This window comes from Mya arenaria, chromosome 14 (assembly GCF_026914265.1).
Source record: "Mya arenaria isolate MELC-2E11 chromosome 14, ASM2691426v1".
Lineage (NCBI taxonomy): Eukaryota > Metazoa > Mollusca > Bivalvia > Myida > Myidae > Mya > Mya arenaria.
The window spans coordinates 26399586-26423213 of record NC_069135.1 but is presented as its reverse complement, the minus strand read 5'-3'; the positions used below and the strand labels follow the sequence as shown (position 1 = coordinate 26423213).

Genomic DNA, 23628 nt, shown 5'->3' with positions numbered 1-23628 from the left:
AATACACTTAAAAGAAAAGAGTCAATTTTACCCCTGAAAACATACGACTCTTGACAAAATACTATTCTTCATGGTAATAAGAAACATATAACAGTCGATTTAAACAAATCAATGGTCTTGTTTATAGAACTGATTGGTTTGGGTGTTATGTAGAATATAACAGGAATGGTCTTATAATAAGGGATAGATTAAGAGGAGTTGTTTTTCCAAAAATGATGAAGTTCAATGATATAAGAAGGATCGTTTCGAAGATCATTGAAAGTAATCCCGCACCCCCGATATCAACATTTCACACGCAAAATATCAAATATTTACACTCCTATTGCGCTTTCATCAATCAAAGCATATCCTTTAAAGTACTTTTCCGGTAAGTGCAACATCTTCGAAATACCACTTATAATAGAAAAACGACGCGTGTGACCGAACAAATGCCGCTTTATAGCAGTAAAATGTCTGTGAAACCGTAACAACACGTCCCTGTCGCTCTTCAAACAGTAAATGTCTTATACGTTCATTTGTTTTTGATTGTTTTTAGATTAAACGCTGTAATCTGATCATCACAGAAAAACGTATTAGGTTTATCAAAGTTAAGAAATGCGGTTAATCCGTGTACAAAAAAATGGTAAGTAGAAAAGTCCTTCGGATGCACTTGTGCACTGAAAAAACGTGAACATTTCACTTGTGTCTACACCATAAATATATAATTTATAAAGCTCACTCAGTGATACACATTACGAAACTACACTGAAACAAACAATTATCTTCTATATAATGTCGTTATTTCATTATGGTGACATCACTTTTACTTATTATATATATATATATATATATATATATATATATATATATATATATATATATATATATATATATATATATATATATATATATAAATGTATGGATAAAATATTATATTAGCCAAATTGTATGGTGTATCGAACTTTTCATAGATAACATTACCAGATCACTTTTCAAAATGTTGAGATGTTATAATAAATGTTGCGTATGTGAGAAAGGGGATAAAGTGAGTTTGGTTATTACACCAATAAATGGCGATACCTCGGACGTTACTTGAAGCGATATTGTTATTTATCGAACTTGTCTGAGAAGCATGCAAATATAAACAGATTTTGATGGTGATTGCATAAAAACTACTTTGTTAAAAAGCGAACACAGTCAAACGTTGGGTTTAATGACAGTCTACATAACTTGGAAATGTTTATGATATTCATATATACATTCACCTAATATTAGCATAGAAATAACGTATACATACACATTACAGCAATTGATGATAAAACAAATTTGGCTATACAAAGAACCGCACACTAATTATATATATTTACCTACCATATTACCAAATCATGAACTGAATAATCACAGTGCTTAAGTACATGAATTCAACAAACTAAGTTAATTTGCATTTTATTTTAAAGCTGCACTCTCACAGATATACCATTTTTACGACTGTTTTATTTTTTGTCTTGGAAAGAGCAAATTCTTGCATAAATATCTACAAACCAATGATTTAAGATTGCTGACAAAACATCAGATCGTAGATTTTCATATTTCCATTCGAAAATTAATGTTTAAATATAAAATACGACCTTCACTATATGGTAGATATACTAATATAGTTAAAGCATAGCATGAATAGAACATGTAAAAATAATAGTGTTCCTTGACTTTTTAGACAATTTAATGATATTTAGTTTTATTTACGAATCAATTAATTGTAGATGTGTGTAATTATATCTTATAAACCTATGTATGATAAATACTGAGGCCAATTATCTTAAACTATACCCCTTTACCGATGTATGAAACATGCAATCAAATCTAAAGGCCGTCATGAATGCGCAATTTGGATAAAAGAGACGAAGTTATAGAATAGGCATGAATAACAAAACCACGGTAATACGATACTCCGCTTTAAATCTTGGGAAAAAAATAAAGCTTTATAAGTTTCATAATAGTGATTGTGCTACACATTTGGTTGTTTACGACAAGCATGAACAACGGAAAAGAATGTCCTCCGCGGAGTACATTAAAAGAACCCAGTGAAAATGTCTATACGGATCTTTTTCGGACTAAAAACGACAACACCTACGCTGGACTCATTGGTGTTGAACTGAAATCGTCGTCAGAGGAGGACTATCGAAACAAATATATTCTTGTGCATGAAAAAGGGTCCAGATACCTTGACACCAATGCAGGATCTGCAGCTGCGACATCAGCAAAGAAAATCAGTAGCACGAAAAAGACGATAATTATATTGGGCTCAATTGCGATTGTAGTAGCCATTGTGGCTATTGTGGCTGTACTGATTTCACAAAACTCAGAAAATGAAAGAATTATCAGAACGACGACGCCTCCTACGCTGGATATTTCCACAGAGATGACTTCAATACGGGCAGTAACGGAAGAAATTATAACTACAACATCCAAAAGCACAGAGAGAAAAAGTAAGAAAACATAATTTTCTATACCCGGTAAATATTTTTTAATTGTGTCGCGTTAGTGGGTAATATAGGCAAAGTTATTCTCGCATGTATTTGTATATGTAATAAACGTTTAGTTTCAGTCTTCAATAAAAACATTTTTTTTAATAAAAGTGCACATGTTAATGATGAAAGTTGGAACTTATTACTACCAACAAGTGTTTATGTTGTCTCTTCTTCAATGTATAGAGTAAACATCATTGTAAGTTGTACTTAGCTATGTGAGTTGTCTGATGACATAAGTCTTAAGGTTCAAACTATTTACAAAAACGAAATAATGTCAAATGTTGTTCAGATCAATGCAAGAGGAGTGAGCTTTGGTTAAGAAACATGTGTGACACAATAAATGCTCTCTGGCACAGAATATCATCACTTATTTAAAAGTAAAAAAGCAAAACAATGACAAGATAAATTATTGAGAAAGCCTGTTACATTTAAACCTTAAAACGTTTTCAAACAAAATATTCCACAGGGACACTTCTCTGTAAACCTGTACATTTGAATTAGAACAAGAGCGTCGTTGAGCAAACTATACTGTCCGGACAGTTGTATCCGACTTTGTAATGGCTTGAACGGGTTTGATTACAGAAGAAAACATGAAAACGCCTCAAAGGATATATCGAATTACCTTTACTTTGTTTCTTTGAAACATGCAAAAAATATTTTAAGACCGTTAGTTTTTCAGGTTTACTAGAGCATTGCATACATTATTGACATACATATCCACTGGCATAATTCATGCCGTACACCTTTAAATAAATAGTGTTTTTTTCTGAAATCTTACGAAAACGGTATACATATCTTAAACATAAATGGCTTCATTTCCGTTCAATCTGCTTTAAACAAATATGGTACGCACATTAATTCATATAGGGAGTTTTTTTCTCTATATGTCGGATTTTGCATGGGAATGCTTACGTTCGTTTCATTGTCAGTTTGCTTTGCGCTCGTAGTATTACCATAGCGTATAGCGCAGGTACCAGGTGCAGTAACTTTGATTCGCTTCTTAATAGAAAAGCAGAAACAATAAACAGGCAATTTAAAAAAAAAACAATTCTTTATTTCTTTAGCTGTAAGACCTTTCGATTTGCATAGTTTCTTTTATCTTGAACCAATAAGCATATCGGGGGAAAAGCATAAGTTATATATACTACTTCTAGATTATAAATATATGCTAAAAAGTGTCTCAGTATGCAAGGGTGTTGCCATTTTAACAAGCTGCTGTTTATGCTCAGTTGATACTGAATACACGTTTAGTGTTCCAGCAGTCCTGGGTTCAAGATCTGCAGCTGACCCATTATCGCACTCAGGTTCTCTCTACCGTTTTAGATTCATTCATAGGAGGGTCATAGTACTTAATCGCCCAGGTCGCGATCTCGAGTTTAGATATCTGGATCGGTAAACTCAATCGGTAGAGCAAGCAGGATTAGATCACTTAGCTGGCCACATATGTTTTGCAAATATGTGATGTTTGTCACATATATGTGAGAGCACGACAGCGCTATGCTTAATGCTCCCTCAAATTGTAAGTATTGGTATGAGTAATAATTGACAAGCCACTAAAATATGATTTCAGTTTTTCGTTATCATTTTGCGAGGTTTCAGTAAATCCTTTAATAGATTACAAAATGTTACTCATTTATTGTTTGATTAACAATAATCGACTGGACAATTCTGTAACTTCCAGCACTGGTGTTCTGAAATTTGAGGACGGCGAAATTCAATTTTGCTTGGGTGACTGTAACAGTTTTGCGAAAGCAAAACCGTGAAACCACATTGAAACGTACTGTTGACTAAAAAGGGATATTGGTATGGTTAAAATCATTTTAGGAGAAATATTTAGTACTGCATTTAAATGGGATCCAGTATTGATAACTTCAAAATGTGAAGCCATATAACATTTTATAACTTCGTCATGGGGCGGGGGGGGGGGGGGGGGGGGGGGGGTTCGTTGCTTGCCCAATTGTACATAACGTAAAATGAATTTGTTAGAATGTCAGGATAATTATTTAAAATAATTTACTCAGCTTGTTGAATCGTAATATGAAAACTTCTTATACTTACCGATAACGTTAAGTGCAATAACGCGCTACTCTGTAACGTTTCCTAATTCAAGAATTCTTGCTATATTTGGTCGTTTTATCGCAGGGTTTTCGCCTAAAAAGAATGAATTTGCCATAAATTGCACTGGATCTAGTTAACTTTATATGTAGCATAATTACCGGTGGCCTTTTGGTTTTGGATTCTATTTTCGTATTATTTGTTTGCTTTACTGGCGTGGGTTCGCACCTCAGTAAAATCAAAATAGTATGTACATGTATACTACAACTGAATTTGTTTCAGTGTTTATATGCGTATTTTTAAAACAAAATGACTCTGTCAAACAAAACGGTAAAATTGGGTGTATTGAACAGGCAACAGGATGGCGGAAAAGGTCTGTAGCATACCCAACCCGCTTATTAAGGCCTCGGTGGAGCACTGCTATGTATGTTGAGGACCTAGAAATACAAGATGGAGTTAAAGATGGTCACAATAAATAATTGAGTATCTCTAATATATAAAACTGTTTCTTTCGATGTATATTGTTGTTGTTATCTCAAAGTAAAGGTAAGGGACATTTTATGGCCAATGGACGAAAATGCCACTTAGTTTGATATTTCCCGTATATTTTTCTTGTATTTGATGCTAATGCAATTTGTAAATATCAAATATGGGTAGAACAAAAATGAATTGAATGTTTTTTTTATTAACATCAGCTTACTTTTTACATAATTTAGTAAACGAGCTATAATTTGGTTAGGGTAAGGACCTTCTCAGACTTAATCAAAACTGTCTACCAAATCCAATATGGTCACTACGTGGAATTGACTACTTGTCTTAACTAAAAAACAGAACATTGGTTTGGTTGGCTTTAAATGGGCTTTATGGATGCCAAAATGTGCAGTATTTGGCACTGGAAAGGCTTAATGTGAAAAGAACATGGATCTAAATAAGCTAAATTGCTGACAATGTGTGGTCTTGTAGGTCCTGACAATGCTTTATGATAGTTGCACATGAGCTTGTTTGGCTTCGAATGCGAAAATGTAGTCAATTCGGCACAGTGGAGCTACACATGCGTTTGTTAGGCTCTGAATGAGCTTTATTGCAGTCAAATTAAAACAATAAATAAAAGGAGAATTGGACTGACTTAAATAGAGACCCTCTGTAGGTGTGTTTATATATGGACATACTGAACTGTATTCACTAAAGCAATTGTCGGACGCTCTAAACTTTGTATAGAAGCCTTCTGTGGTTAAGAATGCTGCTTATGTGTTTCCTTGACATATGATGGACTTAACTCGCGGCCATTAAACGGCTCCTTAACGCCAGCTCCACCACTTAACGGTGTTGCAAAGAAAATGAGCTGTCGACACTTCCGTGGTGCAGTTGTGCCTTATGTTTATTTGTACATAGGTGAATACGATTTATATTTTATTTGATAATTTCATTAAACGGATATATTTCAAAAATCGGAGAATATGGTACTGTGTAAGAACACTTTTACTGCAGGTTGGCAACCATTTCGTTTCAATATTGTGCGAACATCTGGTACCAGGAGCTTTTATCCCGAATCGGATTTGTGCATATTTTGAGATCTGCTAGCATTTTAAGTACACTTCTTTGCTTACACACATCGTAATAACATTCTGGCGCATGCAACTATAACTGTTATGTGAATTACTCACGCCGGAACACAACAAAAGTCATAAGCACGTCTTGAAAAGGAAATATGCATAGACTAAAAGTGGTGGCGTTGTTGCGTTAGTAATAGCACTGTCGAGTTATGGTTCTGCGCATCATAGCCTCTTTATTGTCAGTTGGTGCAATATGGACTGACAAAAGTTTTTTTTTTGGACACACAATGAACTTGACAAAAGTCAATCTATGGTGGCTGCATAACATATTTTGGTAGATGGTATCCAAAATTTGGTTGAATGAGCTCTGGTTTGACATTGATAAACCCCGGCTGATGCTTATTTGATAGTGATTTGGCTGTTTTTGGTGTTTTGTGCTGTTCTTCCATGTTTTTTGTTTGTATTTTTTGTTTTTGTGTTATATGTCTTTGGCGTTTACCCAGTGCCATTAAACCGGGTTTATGTTTAAACTTTTTGCTTATTTCTGTAGTTTCTTACATAAGTATCGACTGTAACCACGATTTGGATACAGATGACTGCTGGGGCCCTTTTGTGGCTACAAGAGACTATTAGAAATTGCCCTTTTATGATGTTTACATTTACATTTTACTGACCGTTCCAAGGCGGTACCTAACAATCCTTGATAAATTTATATAGTATGTATACACTGTGCTGCTTGTGGAGTTTTGTGCTGTTCTTCTATGTTTCTTGTTTGTGATTTCATGCCTTTAGCGTTTACCCAGTGCCATTAAACCGGGTTTATGTTTAAACTTTTTGCAACTGAGCTTGTTTCTGTAGCTTTTCGCATAAGTATTGAGGCACTCAATGGACACAATTTTGCTTTTTAAATACTTATAATACCTGGCAAGATGTTGTTTGTGGGTTATGTGGTACTGCAATAATAACAGATCAGGATGGAGAAACACTGGATAAAACGTGATTCTTCGGTCTAGATAGGACTGCAGGAAACTCACATATATATATTACATTAAGCTGGTTAAGTCCTGGATGCGTTAGGGATATTTTATGGTTAGATTGGCTTTTAATATTGGAAAAGAGTTGGAAAGGTGTTTTATAAAACATTTATATCACATATTCATAAAGATAATATGTTTTAATGCAACATGGGCAAATTTGCACCTGGGGTTTACTTTCGGCGCGTTTATATGCTAATTTAGAACATTGGAATGATTTAATAGACTGCAAATAGTTTGTGATGAAAAGAACATTTGGCAATGATGAAGCTAATATTTCTTACGCAAGCGTTTAATTGCTGTATTTAATAAAACTAGAGCGATATTATGTTGCAGTAATTAAATGTAAGTACAAAAGATATCTGTCTTTCAAAAACAGAAATGTCATAAACCTGTACGACTTCACCTTTATTTTATTCAAAACGAGAATCATGAATGTATTAAGTTGATGATATATACAGTATCAATTGATATGGGAGTGCGATAGCGTTTATAATTTAATGTTTTGAACTTAAAGCATTTAATTTGATAGATTATGCGTCTCCAAAAATATACCAAATAGTTAAACTTGAAAATCAAATATTTAAATAAAAAAACGACACGCTATTTCAAACATTTCAATGCTTCATCTTCCGAGCAAGGGAGGAAAAAACTATTTTCAAATCATAATTTTTTGACAAAACTTAAAAAAATAAACTAAAAAGATATGAGGAGATTGTGCTGATTTTTTCCTATTTTACCTTGAAATGACTATAACCATCTTATCGTTAAATGGGTCCTGAGCTTTTTTCAACCTTAGCATGCTTATGTTTCATAAGGCAAAGATTAATAATATTAACCCAAAATGCCCCATATGGTAACATTTTGTCACGATATGATTGGACAATTATTTAATTGTATCAAGAAAATGGCTATTTGATGTTATTTTAGTAACCTTGCGTCTTCGCCTTCGTGTCTTCGCGTCCTAGCATTCTTCCCTTCACTCCTTCTTCTTTGTCCTTTCGTGTCTTCGCCGTTGCCCCTTCGCGTCTTTGCTCCTTAACGGAAGAGTGAAAACCCGATTGCTCTTACAGAACACTATCATTATATTTATGTACGATGCCGAAAGGAATTTAATCTAAGTTATATACAATGACCCAGACTGCTTAAAAAGTAAATCATTATACATCAGGATAAGAACGGAGACACACCTCGAATGCGAAGGAGCGAATTTACGAAAGTGCGAAGGCGAAGACACGAAAGCGAACACGCGAAAGTACGAAAGAACGAAAGCGAAGGCGACGGGACGGAGGCGAAGGGGCGAAGTTACCTTTTGCTCCTTCATCGTTGTACTTTCGTATTTTCGCCTCTGTCCCTGCGTGTATGCGCCTTCGTCCCTATTGTCCTTTGTACTCAGTTCATACTTTCGTACACGATGGTCCTGACCAAACAACATATGTAATACATACAGAAAGCATAATGTAATGTTATATGACAGTTAATTAAATGAACGTGATTGAAATCAATCTGTTAATTCGCGTATCACACGGTTTTGGTTTTGGTTTAATGTGCAAAAACAGTAAAACCAAACTTTTTTTGTTCAGAGCACACAGAAATACAAAAGACATAAGGTAAATGTGTTCAATGCAAAGAAAGAAAACCTTAAAAAATTATGTAGCGGGAGTCCGAGTTCAAAATGTTTAATTTCATGATGCAAAACATGACAAGTTTTTGCGGAATTCTTTCTAAAGGTACGATACATATCTCCTTTCTGGCTCTACAGGAAATTGAAACCTTACTGATTTAAATCCGATTTGTTTTATAAACATGACGTGTTATACGTTTCCTTTCGTGTGAGAGCTATATGTGAAAATGTTGAAAGTGTGCGTTTCTATCTTTGATGAATTATCATGAATAGTATGGAATTATCGTATATGACCACCATACTCAACTTTTTCAACTATTTCGTTTTGCGACAATCTTTGTGAGGACATTTTAAAAATCACCAAATACACTTTATATTCCAATATGCAACACAATTCACACTAAGTAAACTATCATAAATATCTATATGAAAATGCCCCTTCAAATCTTGAAATATCATCTGGCTTTTGAAACCCATTCAAGCATTGTCGGTACAATCTCAATAAGAAGATCAAATATTGTCAACTAACATACCACAACCGGCACAATGAAGAGAATATTTGAGGGGAATTGAGTTACAATTACTTCGGCAATGAATAAAAGTTTGTATTCTTCTGTATTACAATGGTTTGATCCTATCAAAACGGGCTGTTTTGTTATTGCATTAGGTAATAGCTTTAGTTCGTTCTGCCTATTTCAAGTTATTGATTTGTTGTTAAGGTGGTACGTATTTCTGTTTAAACGATAGCTATACTGAGACTTTTGAAAGACGTCAATAAAGCAAAATGGAGCACAGATGTAATATCTCTTTAAAACCTTTTCTATGAATAATATATTTAGATTAAATGAAAGACAAATCATTCCTAAGTTGAACTTACCTAGTTTGTAGCCAAATGTATAGGCGGTAATTGGTATTTACATCCTTGACATAACCTTAAAAATTCATTTAATGCTCACCCTGGTCAGTTTGGGATCAAAGTTTTGGTGTTCTCAGAGCTCTCAATTAAAATGCTATGAAGGTTGTTAGCAGGTCTATTTGAGGCAGTTTGTCAGCAAATCTTACACGTATGAAAAGTATATGGATAGTTTAGCAATGCATCCTCCTCGTTAAAGGCTTTAAATTATACTCATTCCAATAACTGGGCCTCGAAATAGTACCGTATTGTTATTTTTCGCCACTACCCCTCCGTGTCGCGATTGCGTAATTTCCGCGCATGTTGCCATATCTCAAGCTCCCCTTCCGAAGTAGAACCCTGATTCACCATTTATCACCATGGTAGGTAAAGCACGTACCATCTTATCTGATAAGGATACGCTGCCGACGACACTAGGGTTGTGCGATCGGCACAGGTTCACAGTTAGTAGCGCCGCCTCAGAGCGACGCATTGGTTGTTGGACAGAACGACCCAATAAGGCATTACTGTCTTAAGAGACATATTCGCAGATAAGCCGTGTTAATGCGCGTACTTAGACATGTGAATCTTAATCTTTTAGACAAGCATATTACTACTGACATAATCAATATGTAACTATTGTAATGTTACGGTTGGGACCTCGCTCGGGCTGCCGGAAATTGAATCATTCCCATAGTTTCTCGCGTATACGGCTCGATCGATCACTTTTGTGATAACGACCGAATAAATTTTGATCATACTCCATAATTCAGCTTTTTCAGTTTCTTTTTGCAAATATTGACGAAAAATCAATTGAACTGGCGTTAAATGGAAAATTAAGTGATCAATGCAATGTCGAGAGGTCATTTTGTTGACATCATTTCAAATCGTTATCGATGCGGCACTCGAACGCTATGATACGTTTGGCCACAAATACGGGAACCAAAATATATGAGAGTAGTGAAAATATCTGCTGTTACTATAACTGATTTTAATTCGAGATTTGAGTAAAAAGCTTAAAGGCTTAGTTTAAGGAATGTCGGGCATGATAATCCCCTGCTGTGCAGCTCCTGTAATTGCACTGGTTCACAGTAGGGGCCAATTTCTTTTGTATTCGTGTATTGGCTCAGGGCCATTTAGGGTCCAATTACATAATAAAATATCGAAAATTGCACAGCAGGATACCCAGATTGGAGATCTGATAAGACAATTAGGCGATAAGATTAAGATCAATTAACAGAGGTTGTGCACACGTTTTTTTGGGTTTTTTTTTTTTTTTTTTTTTTTTTTTTTTTGGGGGGGGGGGTCACTTATAGAAGGCTTAAACTAGGCCTTAAACCAAAAACGTTGTCTTACAGTGTAAATATTCATTGTCGAATATAAGTTTAAATTAAATAAATGTTTGTATATATACTTATGCGAAAACTACAGAAACAAACTCAGTAGCAAAACGTTTTAACATAATTTAATGACACATGGTAAACGCCAAAGACATAGAACACAAACACACAAAAAAACACATACAAGAAACACTGAAAAACAACACAAACCTCCACAAACAGAAAGAAGTGTTGCTTGGAATGGCGATCCTCTACTAAATAATGAGAAATGGTTCGTTCGTGATATAAATTTAAAAAACCCCATATATTTATAAATCCTCGGGTTAACTGTTTAATCCAAACTCATCATGGACACCAGCTCAAGACAAAATGCCAGCTCAATCCTTGAAAAGATATTTTTGCTATCAAACTTTATCAAAAACCGTTGGTTATTTTCCAACAAGAGACTTGTTTAAAATGTTTGATACTATGATTAGACCCAAACCTAATTTGAGGCTATGTTTTAATTCCTAAGATTGAATATTTACAGAATGAATTTTGCAGGAAGCATAGCGGTGTAAATAAGAGTAATAATACATGTATGATTCTTGGAGAAAGTGGAATATTTCCGTTGTGCGTATCCTATTTTTCTAACTGTATTGGGTATTTTTCGACTTTCTAGTAATAGGTACCCATACAATGTTACTTATTGCTTAAGTCTTTTGATGAAGATAGGCGTGCTTGCTGGGCTACTTATATAAAAATATGTTTTTTGGTTATTTGGTTATATCTGGATATCTCAAGATGTTGGCGACATAAATATATTTCTTAGCATGCGAACGCACTCCTTCTTTAATTGGTATTCTAATGTCGTGATGGTACGGAATCAAAAGATATTTACAGCTTTTTAGGCACAAATCAGTCTGAAGATCCCCGCACACTAGCAAACTATGTTTACACTCTCCTACGAATTTAAATAGTTAAAGTTAAAGGGCAGTTATCATGTGTTAATAAATATACTATGCATGTATCGATTAACAACCGTGACACAACTCATGATGTTGTGTTCACGTTGTATGTTATGCATTTTGTTTGGTCTGGTGGCCCGTAACTACTAAATAATTGTTTACTTGGCTTGACTTCACTTCACTACCATACGTCTTAGTAATGTATTTTGTTAATGACATATGCTTAAATATGCAACAATGGACCTGTGAGCTATTGAAGATGACCATATTCAAAAACTAACTAGTCAACAAGTATTTTAATATAATTATGACAATTTCTAACATATCTGCAAGAGGATAACATAATGTCATTTTGATTCCGGAAATATCAATAGATTGGTTCCCCATTACCTTTCTAGCGAACAAACAAATTGACTAACTATTAATAAAAAAATATCGATCGCTTTAAATTCTATTTTTAGATCAGTCTTATTGGAAAAACCCAAGTGAATATGACATGTATATTGGTTCGTCGATGGCTGTCTAGACTCGCCATTTATAGGTCATATAACAGTATCGTTATTGTTCACGAATAAACAGCTATACGACCTTTAAGCATTTAGTAGTAACTTGAACCGACTAAATAGCAAATAATAAGCATTGTTTTTGTGTGTTTTTGAAACCTTCGGTTTCTATTTAACAATGATCACTTACTGAAACAAAATTTTTGCACCAAAATCCTTACCCTATATCTGTAACGGAATGAAACTTATTGAGGAAAGAAATAATACAAAGCACTTAAAAATCTATATTCTCCATTGTAACATAGACTTTAAGTATACTAAAAGGTTGGTTTGGAAAATTGTAACCTGGTCGGTACCATATTTTTTGGACCTTTAACTAATTCCGTCGGTCAGTAAAATGTTTCTAAACGCTGGCTCTCCTAAGCTCTGTGATTGTTCTTTACCTTTTTCCATCAAAAGCGATTTTGTTATATTTCAACCTTGAATGATTTCATTCATTTCAATTTACACATTGGAATACATATTAACAGCGGCGTTGTTGAATAGACTTCATTTTGGCCACGGTTGAAATAATGCAAGATTGAGGCAGCAATTTTGTTCACTGGTCAGTTTCCAAAATAGCAACAAGGCACATCACTCTGGGTTTTATCTCTATTATCAAACCGTTAAAGAGCTTTTAGATTGTTTTATTATCATTATGTCAACCTTAACTGGTTGTTTTGTTTTGCTGTTAAGAAATAATCCCCGCCCCCTCTTACTTCTTCTTGTTTTACCGAATATGTGAATCCCAGTGGGTATAATTTTTAATGGGATGAGGGGGGGGGGGGGGTTCTGCGCTCTGAAATGCAAATAAACGTTTCGTTCCAGGGTTTGGTTAAAAGTGTTGCTTAGTATACAAATAAGAAAGTCCATAGTTGTTACAGGATTATGTTATGATGAAGAACTTGCAACTTACCAAATCCACTAAAACCCGCTACTATGAAGTCATCCCAAAAGGTGATTAATCATAATTGTTATAGAGCTAGTACAACATGAAAAGGGTGTTGTCACGTTTAGAATAATGACAAATAGTGATATTCCGACTGACAAAAAGTTGCATGTAGTTGCACTCCAGTTAAAAGTAACTCGATTTTATTTGAAAATGCTGTTGATAAATTCATGTACCCGTTGTCCATCCTTGCTTCAAATATCGCTAGTCTGCTAAAACATATATTAAATTCTTTGATAACCATATATGGTAATGCTTGAGTAATCTCAATCACAATTGACAATAGGTAGTTGCAACCTCATTATAACTTTCTTAAATGAAAGAATTACTTTAAAGGTATATATGATTAAGATATTGTGTTTTGAATACAAGATAAGTGCTGCCAGTCATGTGGGTTATGTGCTGGATAAGGGTTAAAAAGATAAGAGTCAATCGCAACAACGCAAAAATTTATACATTTATGCGATAAAACTATGCAAATAGCTTTTAAAAAGCAATATAAAACAAATATTAACTCTGTAAATATCCGATGCTCTTCAAGTTCTGTTTGATTCAACTGTGATTTCAAATTATTGCACATCAAAGCGTAAATGAAATGACGGAAGCACCTTAAGTGTTATAAAGAATGATGGTTAAGGATAACAAAAATAATAATTATGCGGGCACATAATCAATTTTGAATGCCCTCAGGTCGGGTGTTTTCTTTTTTTCCGGAAACTTATGATACTTTTAATGACAACGTATGTTTCAGATGTCATATGTAAGATTGCGGTTTTCGGTGAAATATCATATCAAAAGCAGTGAAAATAACAGCAGGTCATTTCTAAATGTTTATATCTTCACTGCACCATGGTTTCCGTTTTGACGGACACAAATATCTTAGCGTTAACTGTGCTGGGTTGAAAAAAACCAAAATGATGTCAAACTGGTGTTAAATTTCGGGGTATGATAAAAACGTATTTCACTCGTGATCACAGCAAATTATATTTAAAGTTTTTTGCTTCCTGTTTTCGTTAGGCTAATTAGATCTCATTCCTACATCGAAATTCAACACATTTCTACCACAACATAATTACGAGTACGCGATTACTTATACAATGTAGCTTGCTATACCAGGACAAGGGGATGAAGTACACAATTCGGTTTGCATGTAGTCGCCGATGCACGGACTTGCAATGCATTGGCGGTATCGCTTGTGGATCCCTGAAGCACAGGTAGCTGAACACTGTGTCCAGTTACCCCATAGTGACCAGCTTCCGGCTGCAAAATAATAAAATACATTAAAAGATGATTTTCATGTCACAATGTGGAATCAAACATTGATGGAACACAACAACATAATACTTTACACACGCACATTGATAATTCGAACTGAGAACTGAAATGACGAACGCCACGACAAGCCGCGTTACCTGGCAACGCGGACGCCCTCGGATCGGGTTTTTCTATCCGGACCGGAAACTCATGACGGATACTGTTATTTCAGCAGTGACTATAACGTTAATTGAAGCCTAATTTTTATTTTTTAAATTTGACTGCTGGGGCGGTTACATGATTTGATGTCAGATGGTCGCACTTTAAGGGATCACTTTGCGGACATACACCGCACAACCCCAAAACATGTTGTTCTCATTTCGGCGTGTGTGTATGGGTCCTCCCAAAAGAAAACGTTATAAGTTAAAGGTACACTCTTTAAAACAAAGCTTTTTATCGACACTGTTTGGAATTAGATACTGGTTAAATGGTTTTATATACAACGCGTTTTCAATATGCACAATCACATTGTGGCAACTGAGATCTGTCGAAGACCTATCAATTATATTTAGATCAACATAATCATTTTCATGTTTAGAATGAAATAAATCTTGGTAGATATTCCCAAGACCATTTTTTTTGGCGGGCAATCCCGTCTGTACTCCATGATGGGTTTTGGCGTCTAGTAAAAACCTCAGTTTTATTGTTATTTTAAACAGGATTACGTACCATCTTAACAACAAATTAAATATCTTAAATAAATAATTCAGTTTGGCTTGAAATTACAAAGCTCTATTTTTGATTGGTTTTAAATCAACCAGGAAGAACTGCAAATATTACCTCATGCAAATAAAAAACAACCTGTTCGATTGGTTTAAACCATGGTTATAAAGAATAATATGCACTATTTATTGCCAACGTAATTGTAACACAATACGCTAAAACAACTTTACATTGTGCAGATTCAGTGCACATTCGGACGGAGGAGAGTTTGTCGACAGCAAACTCAATGCAATTGATCTTCTCCATTGTATGTTGTGAACTTTTTTAAAATAACATATTGCTATAAAATACTTTCCCGAGGAATATGCAGTTGTAATAATGTCTGAATAAAAACATCGTATTTACTTTTATATCATACTCCTTGCATAACAAAATATGGTACTCATCTTCAGCTACATGTAAATCTTTATCAAAACAAAAAGCACAAAGCGTTTTCAAGATGTATACCAGTCTCTATACCAAATTTGTCACCAGGACATCTGTCCATTGCAAATCATATGCGTTGATGCCTCTTGTAACTTCCGCTGTACGGGGCAAACCTAGGCAAAGAAGTTGGTGTTTCATAAATGCGTCGGAGAAAATTCCGGTTAATATGGCTTTACGCGGTTTGGAACTTCTTTTTCTGAAGATGTAATTATTTGGATTGTCCATGTTTTGAAAAAGATACAAAGTCTTGAACTTTGGCTAAGCATTGGACGAGACGTCTATCCTTCAGATGTCACAATAGTCCATTCATTCAAATATCCCAATTGATAGTAACTCAAAATCCATCACTACATAAGTGTGTCTTCGAATTTAGTCAACATATAAGAAGTCAGCGTCTTGTTTGTGAGTATGTGCATGGCCAAATATATTGTCATGATAGGACATTTAAGAACGTGAGTGGACAAAAATAAAGACTTAATTGATATATTGACAAAGTAATAGAGCGCAGATATACATACATACATTGTTTTCTGCGTTTATCGTTCCTAAGGATTTTTAAATAACAATATGGTAATTTTTCAAGGGGGAGGACGTAATTTTGTTTCTGGCAAACATTAAGTGAGAAATATGTTTCATTGCAAACAAAATGGCGTATATGGATTGATAAATACCGATTCTTGGACATTTTTTTGCCTGGAAAGTTGTCTTTTATTTATAATTTTGAAAAATAAATGCGTCCATTGTGTGGGGTAAAACATATTCTTCTATCGACATCTTAGTTTGGTATCATAACTTTAAAGATAAAAAAGTTATTCAACAGATTGTGGTTCGGGAGACAAAGTTTACAAATAAATGTGTTGAATTTATCCTCAATTTTTCGTATTTTTTCGGCAAATATGGCATATCTCTGCATGTTGTAACCGTGATTTCATGTATATATTCCTATCTTCCAAACATCATGGTTATTACTCGACTGTTTACGTTTCCTTGTCGATTTTTTTGTAACTTAACCCCCAATGTTATTTATGAAACATTTTTCTCACTTAATGTTTGCCAGAAACGAAATTACGTCTCCCCCTTTGAATTTTTTGTCACCAATTCTGTAAATACAACGACCCGACCGTAACCGGAAACAGTAAATAAAATTATGCCAATAACGCGGGAAAAATCAATCAGTTTAATTTAAACTACCCTCCGCGAGTCCTTCGCTAGCACTTGAATAACAACAGTTATTGTAATACTAACGTATAAATATAATACAAACATCTTTTTTCACTACAAAGACAAGTTACATCAAAGTATATGTTAAGATAAACAATAAATTGTTTATAAATCGGGCTACTGTTTTCTGAAGAGAAGATTTTCAAAATTTTCCATAAAAGACATATAGTGAAGAAGTTAGCCAGCCTCCTGGCGGCCATCTTTTTATCGAAACAACATCTGGTGAAGACATTGGTATATGGTAACCTTAGAAACATTTCAGTGAACATATTTCAAAAACGGGCCAGCATATCCTGAAAAGAAGATTATCAAAGTTGTATTCCTTTCGGTTGCCATGGGAAAAAGAATTCTGTGTGGAACTGTTTGGCCGTAGCCTACATTTTCTATCCGAAAAGTTGAAAATAATAAAAATGCCAACATATAAATTAAGTTTCAGAAGGCCCCTATGTAAGAAATTGGTGTATTCGTAAATGTAAGGGTTAGAAATATACGGCGCAAAAAATGCACCTTAAACATAAAACATATTCTAGGTGGCATACACCCAACCAACATCTAATTCGGCCTGCACAGCATTTTAAGCTCAACTACGCTGTCGTCTGACTTCGAGGTAAATGATACAGGCTATCAACACGAAGCAAAGAAATCCGAGAAAACTCAAAATTCCTACAGACCATCCGGGTAGTTATGTACTCGTTGCTGGAACACCTACAAGTGCAAAACGAAAAACAGGCCGGATACGGCCTAACAGAGTGTTCCTTAAATCGTCTATCACATGTATCACAACACAAGACCACACTCTCGCCCACAACACAAGACCACACTCTCGCCCACAACACAAGACCACACTCTCGCCCACAACACAATACCACACTCTCGCGTAAAATCGTGCAAACGAGAGTGATAAATTTAATGTTGTAATAACTTGTTTCACAATCATTGTAAAATAAATAAGTTTAAACTAAACTAAACATGTATCATGAATTGAAATCTTGACCCCATACTCTAGAGTTTCCAAGTCGAACAAACTTAAAACTAGACGTTGCAAGCATAAAATAAATTAAATATGTTTTATTTCTTTAATTTGCTTTCACAACAACGCACATTGACTATACAGTATCATCGTCTTTTCTTTGCAGTATATAGTTATCCGATAACGGTCTGGTTTGTTTTTCAAAACATAAAGACACGTATATATTGTTTTCAAAAGTAAATGTCTTAAAAGTGATAAAAAATATTAAAACTAATAGCCATACAGACTGTAGTGAAATGCACAGCATGCCTAAACAAACAGCTCACGGCTCAACATAACAGACGTTGTCTATAAATGTTTATTAAAAACTTAAATTTACGGCTGAAATATCTTGTTTGTTCAATATAATATTAACAAAATGGAAATAAATATAATAGATTGTAGATATGCGTTCCGGTTATTCGCTTAGAGGTATTTTAGTATTGGTGGGTTAGAAAGAGACCAACGTGCATTATTAAATAAATTTCCATGCTCTTTATAATTTGAATGATCGCATGGCGCTCAATCAAATGCATTGCGTAAATACATTCAATATTAGGAATGACAAATGCAGCGAATGTTTGACCTAAGAATGATTAAGCTCAATTTACAAAAAAATGACATTTATTGCATGCAGAAATATGTTCCTCATAATTGTATACAAAAACATAAATATATCCTTACGTCCTGACGGATTTAAAGGCGTTTAATTGACATTTTGAGAGCTCTACTTGAAAATGTTTAAATGTGTGCTTTTTATCTTCAGTAAATGCTTTCTTAAGCTATTGAATAATATTTTGGTCTGTATTTATATTAAAATATAAATAGACCCATTTCAGTGTAGTTTACAATTTGAAATCTCATCGTGCTAATGAAACCCTTTCAAACATTGTCGGTAAAAGTTCACAACATACAATGGAGAAGATCAATTGCATTGAGTTTGCTGTCGACAAACTCTCCTCCGTCCGAATGTGCACTGAATCTGCACAATGTAAAGTTGTTTTAGCGTATTGTGTTACAATTACGTTGGCAATAAATAGTGCATATTATTCTTTATAACCATGGTTTGAACCAATCGAACAGGTTGTTTTTTATTTGCATGAGGTAATATTTGCAGTTCTTCCTGGTTGATTTAAAACCAATCAAAAATAGAGCTTTGTAATTTCAAGCCAAACTGAATTATTTATTTAAGATATTTAATTTGTTGTTAAGATGGTACGTAATCCTGTTTAAAATAACAATAAAACTGAGGCTTTTACTAGACGCCAAAACCCATCATGGAGTACAGACGGGAGTGCCCGCCAAAAAAAATGGTCTTGGGAATATCTACCAAGATTTATTTCATTCTAAACATGAAAATGATTATGTTGATCTAAATATAATTGATAGGTCTTCGACAGATCTCAGTTGCCACAATGTGAATGTGCATATTGAAAACGCGTTGTATATAAAACCATTTAACCAGTATCTAATTCCAAACAGTGTCGATAAAAAGCTTTGTTTTAAAGAGTGTACCTTTAACTTATAACGTTTTCTTTTGGGAGGACCCATACACACACGCCGAAATGAGAACAACATGTTTTGGGGTTGTGCGGTGTATGTCCGCAAAGTGATCCCTTAAAGTGCGACCATCTGACATCAAATCATGTAACCGCCCCAGCAGTCAAATTTAAAAAATAAAAATTAGGCTTCAATTAACGTTATAGTCACTGCTGAAATAACAGTATCCGTCATGAGTTTCCGGTCCGGATAGAAAAACCCGATCCGAGGGCGTCCGCGTTGCCAGGTAACGCGGCTTGTCGTGGCGTTCGTCATTTCAGTTCTCAGTTCGAATTATCAATGTGCGTGTGTAAAGTATTATGTTGTTGTGTTCCATCAATGTTTGATTCCACATTGTGACATGAAAATCATCTTTTAATGTATTTTATTATTTTGCAGCCGGAAGCTGGTCACTATGGGGTAACTGGACACAGTGTTCAGCTACCTGTGCTTCAGGGATCCACAAGCGATACCGCCAATGCATTGCAAGTCCGTGCATCGGCGACTACATGCAAACCGAATTGTGTACTTCATCCCCTTGTCCTGGTATAGCAAGCTACATTGTATAAGTAATCGCGTACTCGTAATTATGTTGTGGTAGAAATGTGTTGAATTTCGATGTAGGAATGAGATCTAATTAGCCTAACGAAAACAGGAAGCAAAAAACTTTAAATATAATTTGCTGTGATCACGAGTGAAATACGTTTTTATCATACCCCGAAATTTAACACCAGTTTGACATCATTTTGGTTTTTTTCAACCCAGCACAGTTAACGCTAAGATATTTGTGTCCGTCAAAACGGAAACCATGGTGCAGTGAAGATATAAACATTTAGAAATGACCTGCTGTTATTTTCACTGCTTTTGATATGATATTTCACCGAAAACCGCAATCTTACATATGACATCTGAAACATACGTTGTCATTAAAAGTATCATAAGTTTCCGGAAAAAAAGAAAACACCCGACCTGAGGGCATTCAAAATTGATTATGTGCCCGCATAATTATTATTTTTGTTATCCTTAACCATCATTCTTTATAACACTTAAGGTGCTTCCGTCATTTCATTTACGCTTTGATGTGCAATAATTTGAAATCACAGTTGAATCAAACAGAACTTGAAGAGCATCGGATATTTACAGAGTTAATATTTGTTTTATATTGCTTTTTAAAAGCTATTTGCATAGTTTTATCGCATAAATGTATAAATTTTTGCGTTGTTGCGATTGACTCTTATCTTTTTAACCCTTATCCAGCACATAACCCACATGACTGGCAGCACTTATCTTGTATTCAAAACACAATATCTTAATCATATATACCTTTAAAGTAATTCTTTCATTTAAGAAAGTTATAATGAGGTTGCAACTACCTATTGTCAATTGTGATTGAGATTACTCAAGCATTACCATATATGGTTATCAAAGAATTTAATATATGTTTTAGCAGACTAGCGATATTTGAAGCAAGGATGGACAACGGGTACATGAATTTATCAACAGCATTTTCAAATAAAATCGAGTTACTTTTAACTGGAGTGCAACTACATGCAACTTTTTGTCAGTCGGAATATCACTATTTGTCATTATTCTAAACGTGACAACACCCTTTTCATGTTGTACTAGCTCTATAACAATTATGATTAATCACCTTTTGGGATGACTTCATAGTAGCGGGTTTTAGTGGATTTGGTAAGTTGCAAGTTCTTCATCATAACATAATCCTGTAACAACTATGGACTTTCTTATTTGTATACTAAGCAACACTTTTAACCAAACCCTGGAACGAAACGTTTATTTGCATTTCAGAGCGCAGAACCCCCCCCCCCCCCCCCCCCCACCCCCTCATCCCATTAAAAATTATACCCACTGGGATTCACATATTCGGTAAAACAAGAAGAAGTAAGAGGGGGCGGGGATTATTTCTTAACAGCAAAACAAAACAACCAGTTAAGGTTGACATAATGATAATAAAACAATCTAAAAGCTCTTTAACGGTTTGATAATAGAGATAAAACCCAGAGTGATGTGCCTTGTTGCTATTTTGGAAACTGACCAGTGAACAAAATTGCTGCCTCAATCTTGCATTATTTCAACCGTGGCCAAAATGAAGTCTATTCAACAACGCCGCTGTTAATATGTATTCCAATGTGTAAATTGAAATGAATGAAATCATTCAAGGTTGAAATATAACAAAATCGCTTTTGATGGAAAAAGGTAAAGAACAATCACAGAGCTTAGGAGAGCCAGCGTTTAGAAACATTTTACTGACCGACGGAATTAGTTAAAGGTCCAAAAAATATGGTACCGACCAGGTTACAATTTTCCAAACCAACCTTTTAGTATACTTAAAGTCTATGTTACAATGGAGAATATAGATTTTTAAGTGCTTTGTATTATTTCTTTCCTCAATAAGTTTCATTCCGTTACAGATATAGGGTAAGGATTTTGGTGCAAAAATTTTGTTTCAGTAAGTGATCATTGTTAAATAGAAACCGAAGGTTTCAAAAACACACAAAAACAATGCTTATTATTTGCTATTTAGTCGGTTCAAGTTACTACTAAATGCTTAAAGGTCGTATAGCTGTTTATTCGTGAACAATAACGATACTGTTATATGACCTATAAATGGCGAGTCTCTCATTGGTCTAGACAGCCATCGACGAACCAATATACATGTCATATTCACTTGGGTTTTTCCAATAAGACTGATCTAAAAATAGAATTTAAAGCGATCGATATTTTTTTATTAATAGTTAGTCAATTTGTTTGTTCGCTAGAAAGGTAATGGGGAACCAATCTATTGATATTTCCGGAATCAAAATGACATTATGTTATCCTCTTGCAGATATGTTAGAAATTGTCATAATTATATTAAAATACTTGTTGACTAGTTAGTTTTTGAATATGGTCATCTTCAATAGCTCACAGGTCCATTGTTGCATATTTAAGCATATGTCATTAACAAAATACATTACTAAGACGTATGGTAGTGAAGTGAAGTCAAGCCAAGTAAACAATTATTTAGTAGTTACGGGCCACCAGACCAAACAAAATGCATAACATACAACGTGAACACAACATCATGAGTTGTGTCACGGTTGTTAATCGATACATGCATAGTATATTTATTAACACATGATAACTGCCCTTTAGCTTTAACTATTTAAATTCGTAGGAGAGTGTAAACATAGTTTGCTAGTGTGCGGTGATCTTCAGACTGATTTGTGCCTAAAAAGCTGTAAATATCTTTTGATTCCGTACCATCACGACATTAGAATACCAATTAAAGAAGGAGTGCGTTCGCATGCTAAGAAATATATTTATGTCGCCAACATCTTGAGATATCCAGATATAACCAAATAACCAAAAAACATATTTTTATATAAGTAGCCCAGCAAGCACGCCTATCTTCATCAAAAGACTTAAGCAATAAGTAACATTGTATGGGTACCTATTACTAGAAAGTCGAAAAATACCCAATACAGTTAGAAAAATAGGATACGCACAACGGAAATATTCCACTTTCTCCAAGAATCATACATGTATTATTACTCTTATTTACACCGCTATGCTTCCTGCAAAATTCATTCTGTAAATATTCAATGTTAGGAATTAAAACATAGCCTCAAATTAGGTTTGGGTCTAATCATAGTATCAAACATTTTAAACAAGTCTCTTGTTGGAAAATAACCAACGGTTTTTGATAAAGTTTGATAGCAAAAATATCTTTTCAAGGATTGAGCTGGCATTTTGTCTTGAGCTGGTGTCCATGATGAGTTTGGATTAAACAGTTAACCCGAGGATTTATAAATATATGGGTTTTTTTAAATTTATATCACGAACGAACCATTTCTCATTATTTAGTAGAGGATCGCCATTCCAAGCAACACTTCTTTCATTCCTTTCAAGGTTGATTTCAATACCTGTATTTGAACAAAAGTCATGAATTA

At 34.5% G+C, this 23628-nt stretch overlaps 1 protein-coding gene across 1 annotated transcript in view; it reads left to right on the top strand.

Moving 5' to 3' along the window:
- The first annotated feature begins 2001 nt into the window (after positions 1–2001).
- Positions 2002–23628, top strand: part of LOC128216640 (cartilage intermediate layer protein 1-like) — a 33893-nt gene continuing 12266 nt past the window's right edge. Inside the window, exon 1 of the mRNA XM_052923257.1 lies at positions 2002–2465. Coding sequence (XP_052779217.1) covers positions 2012–2465 — 454 coding nt within the window. The 5' untranslated portion in view covers positions 2002–2011. The remainder of the gene's footprint in view (positions 2466–23628) is intronic.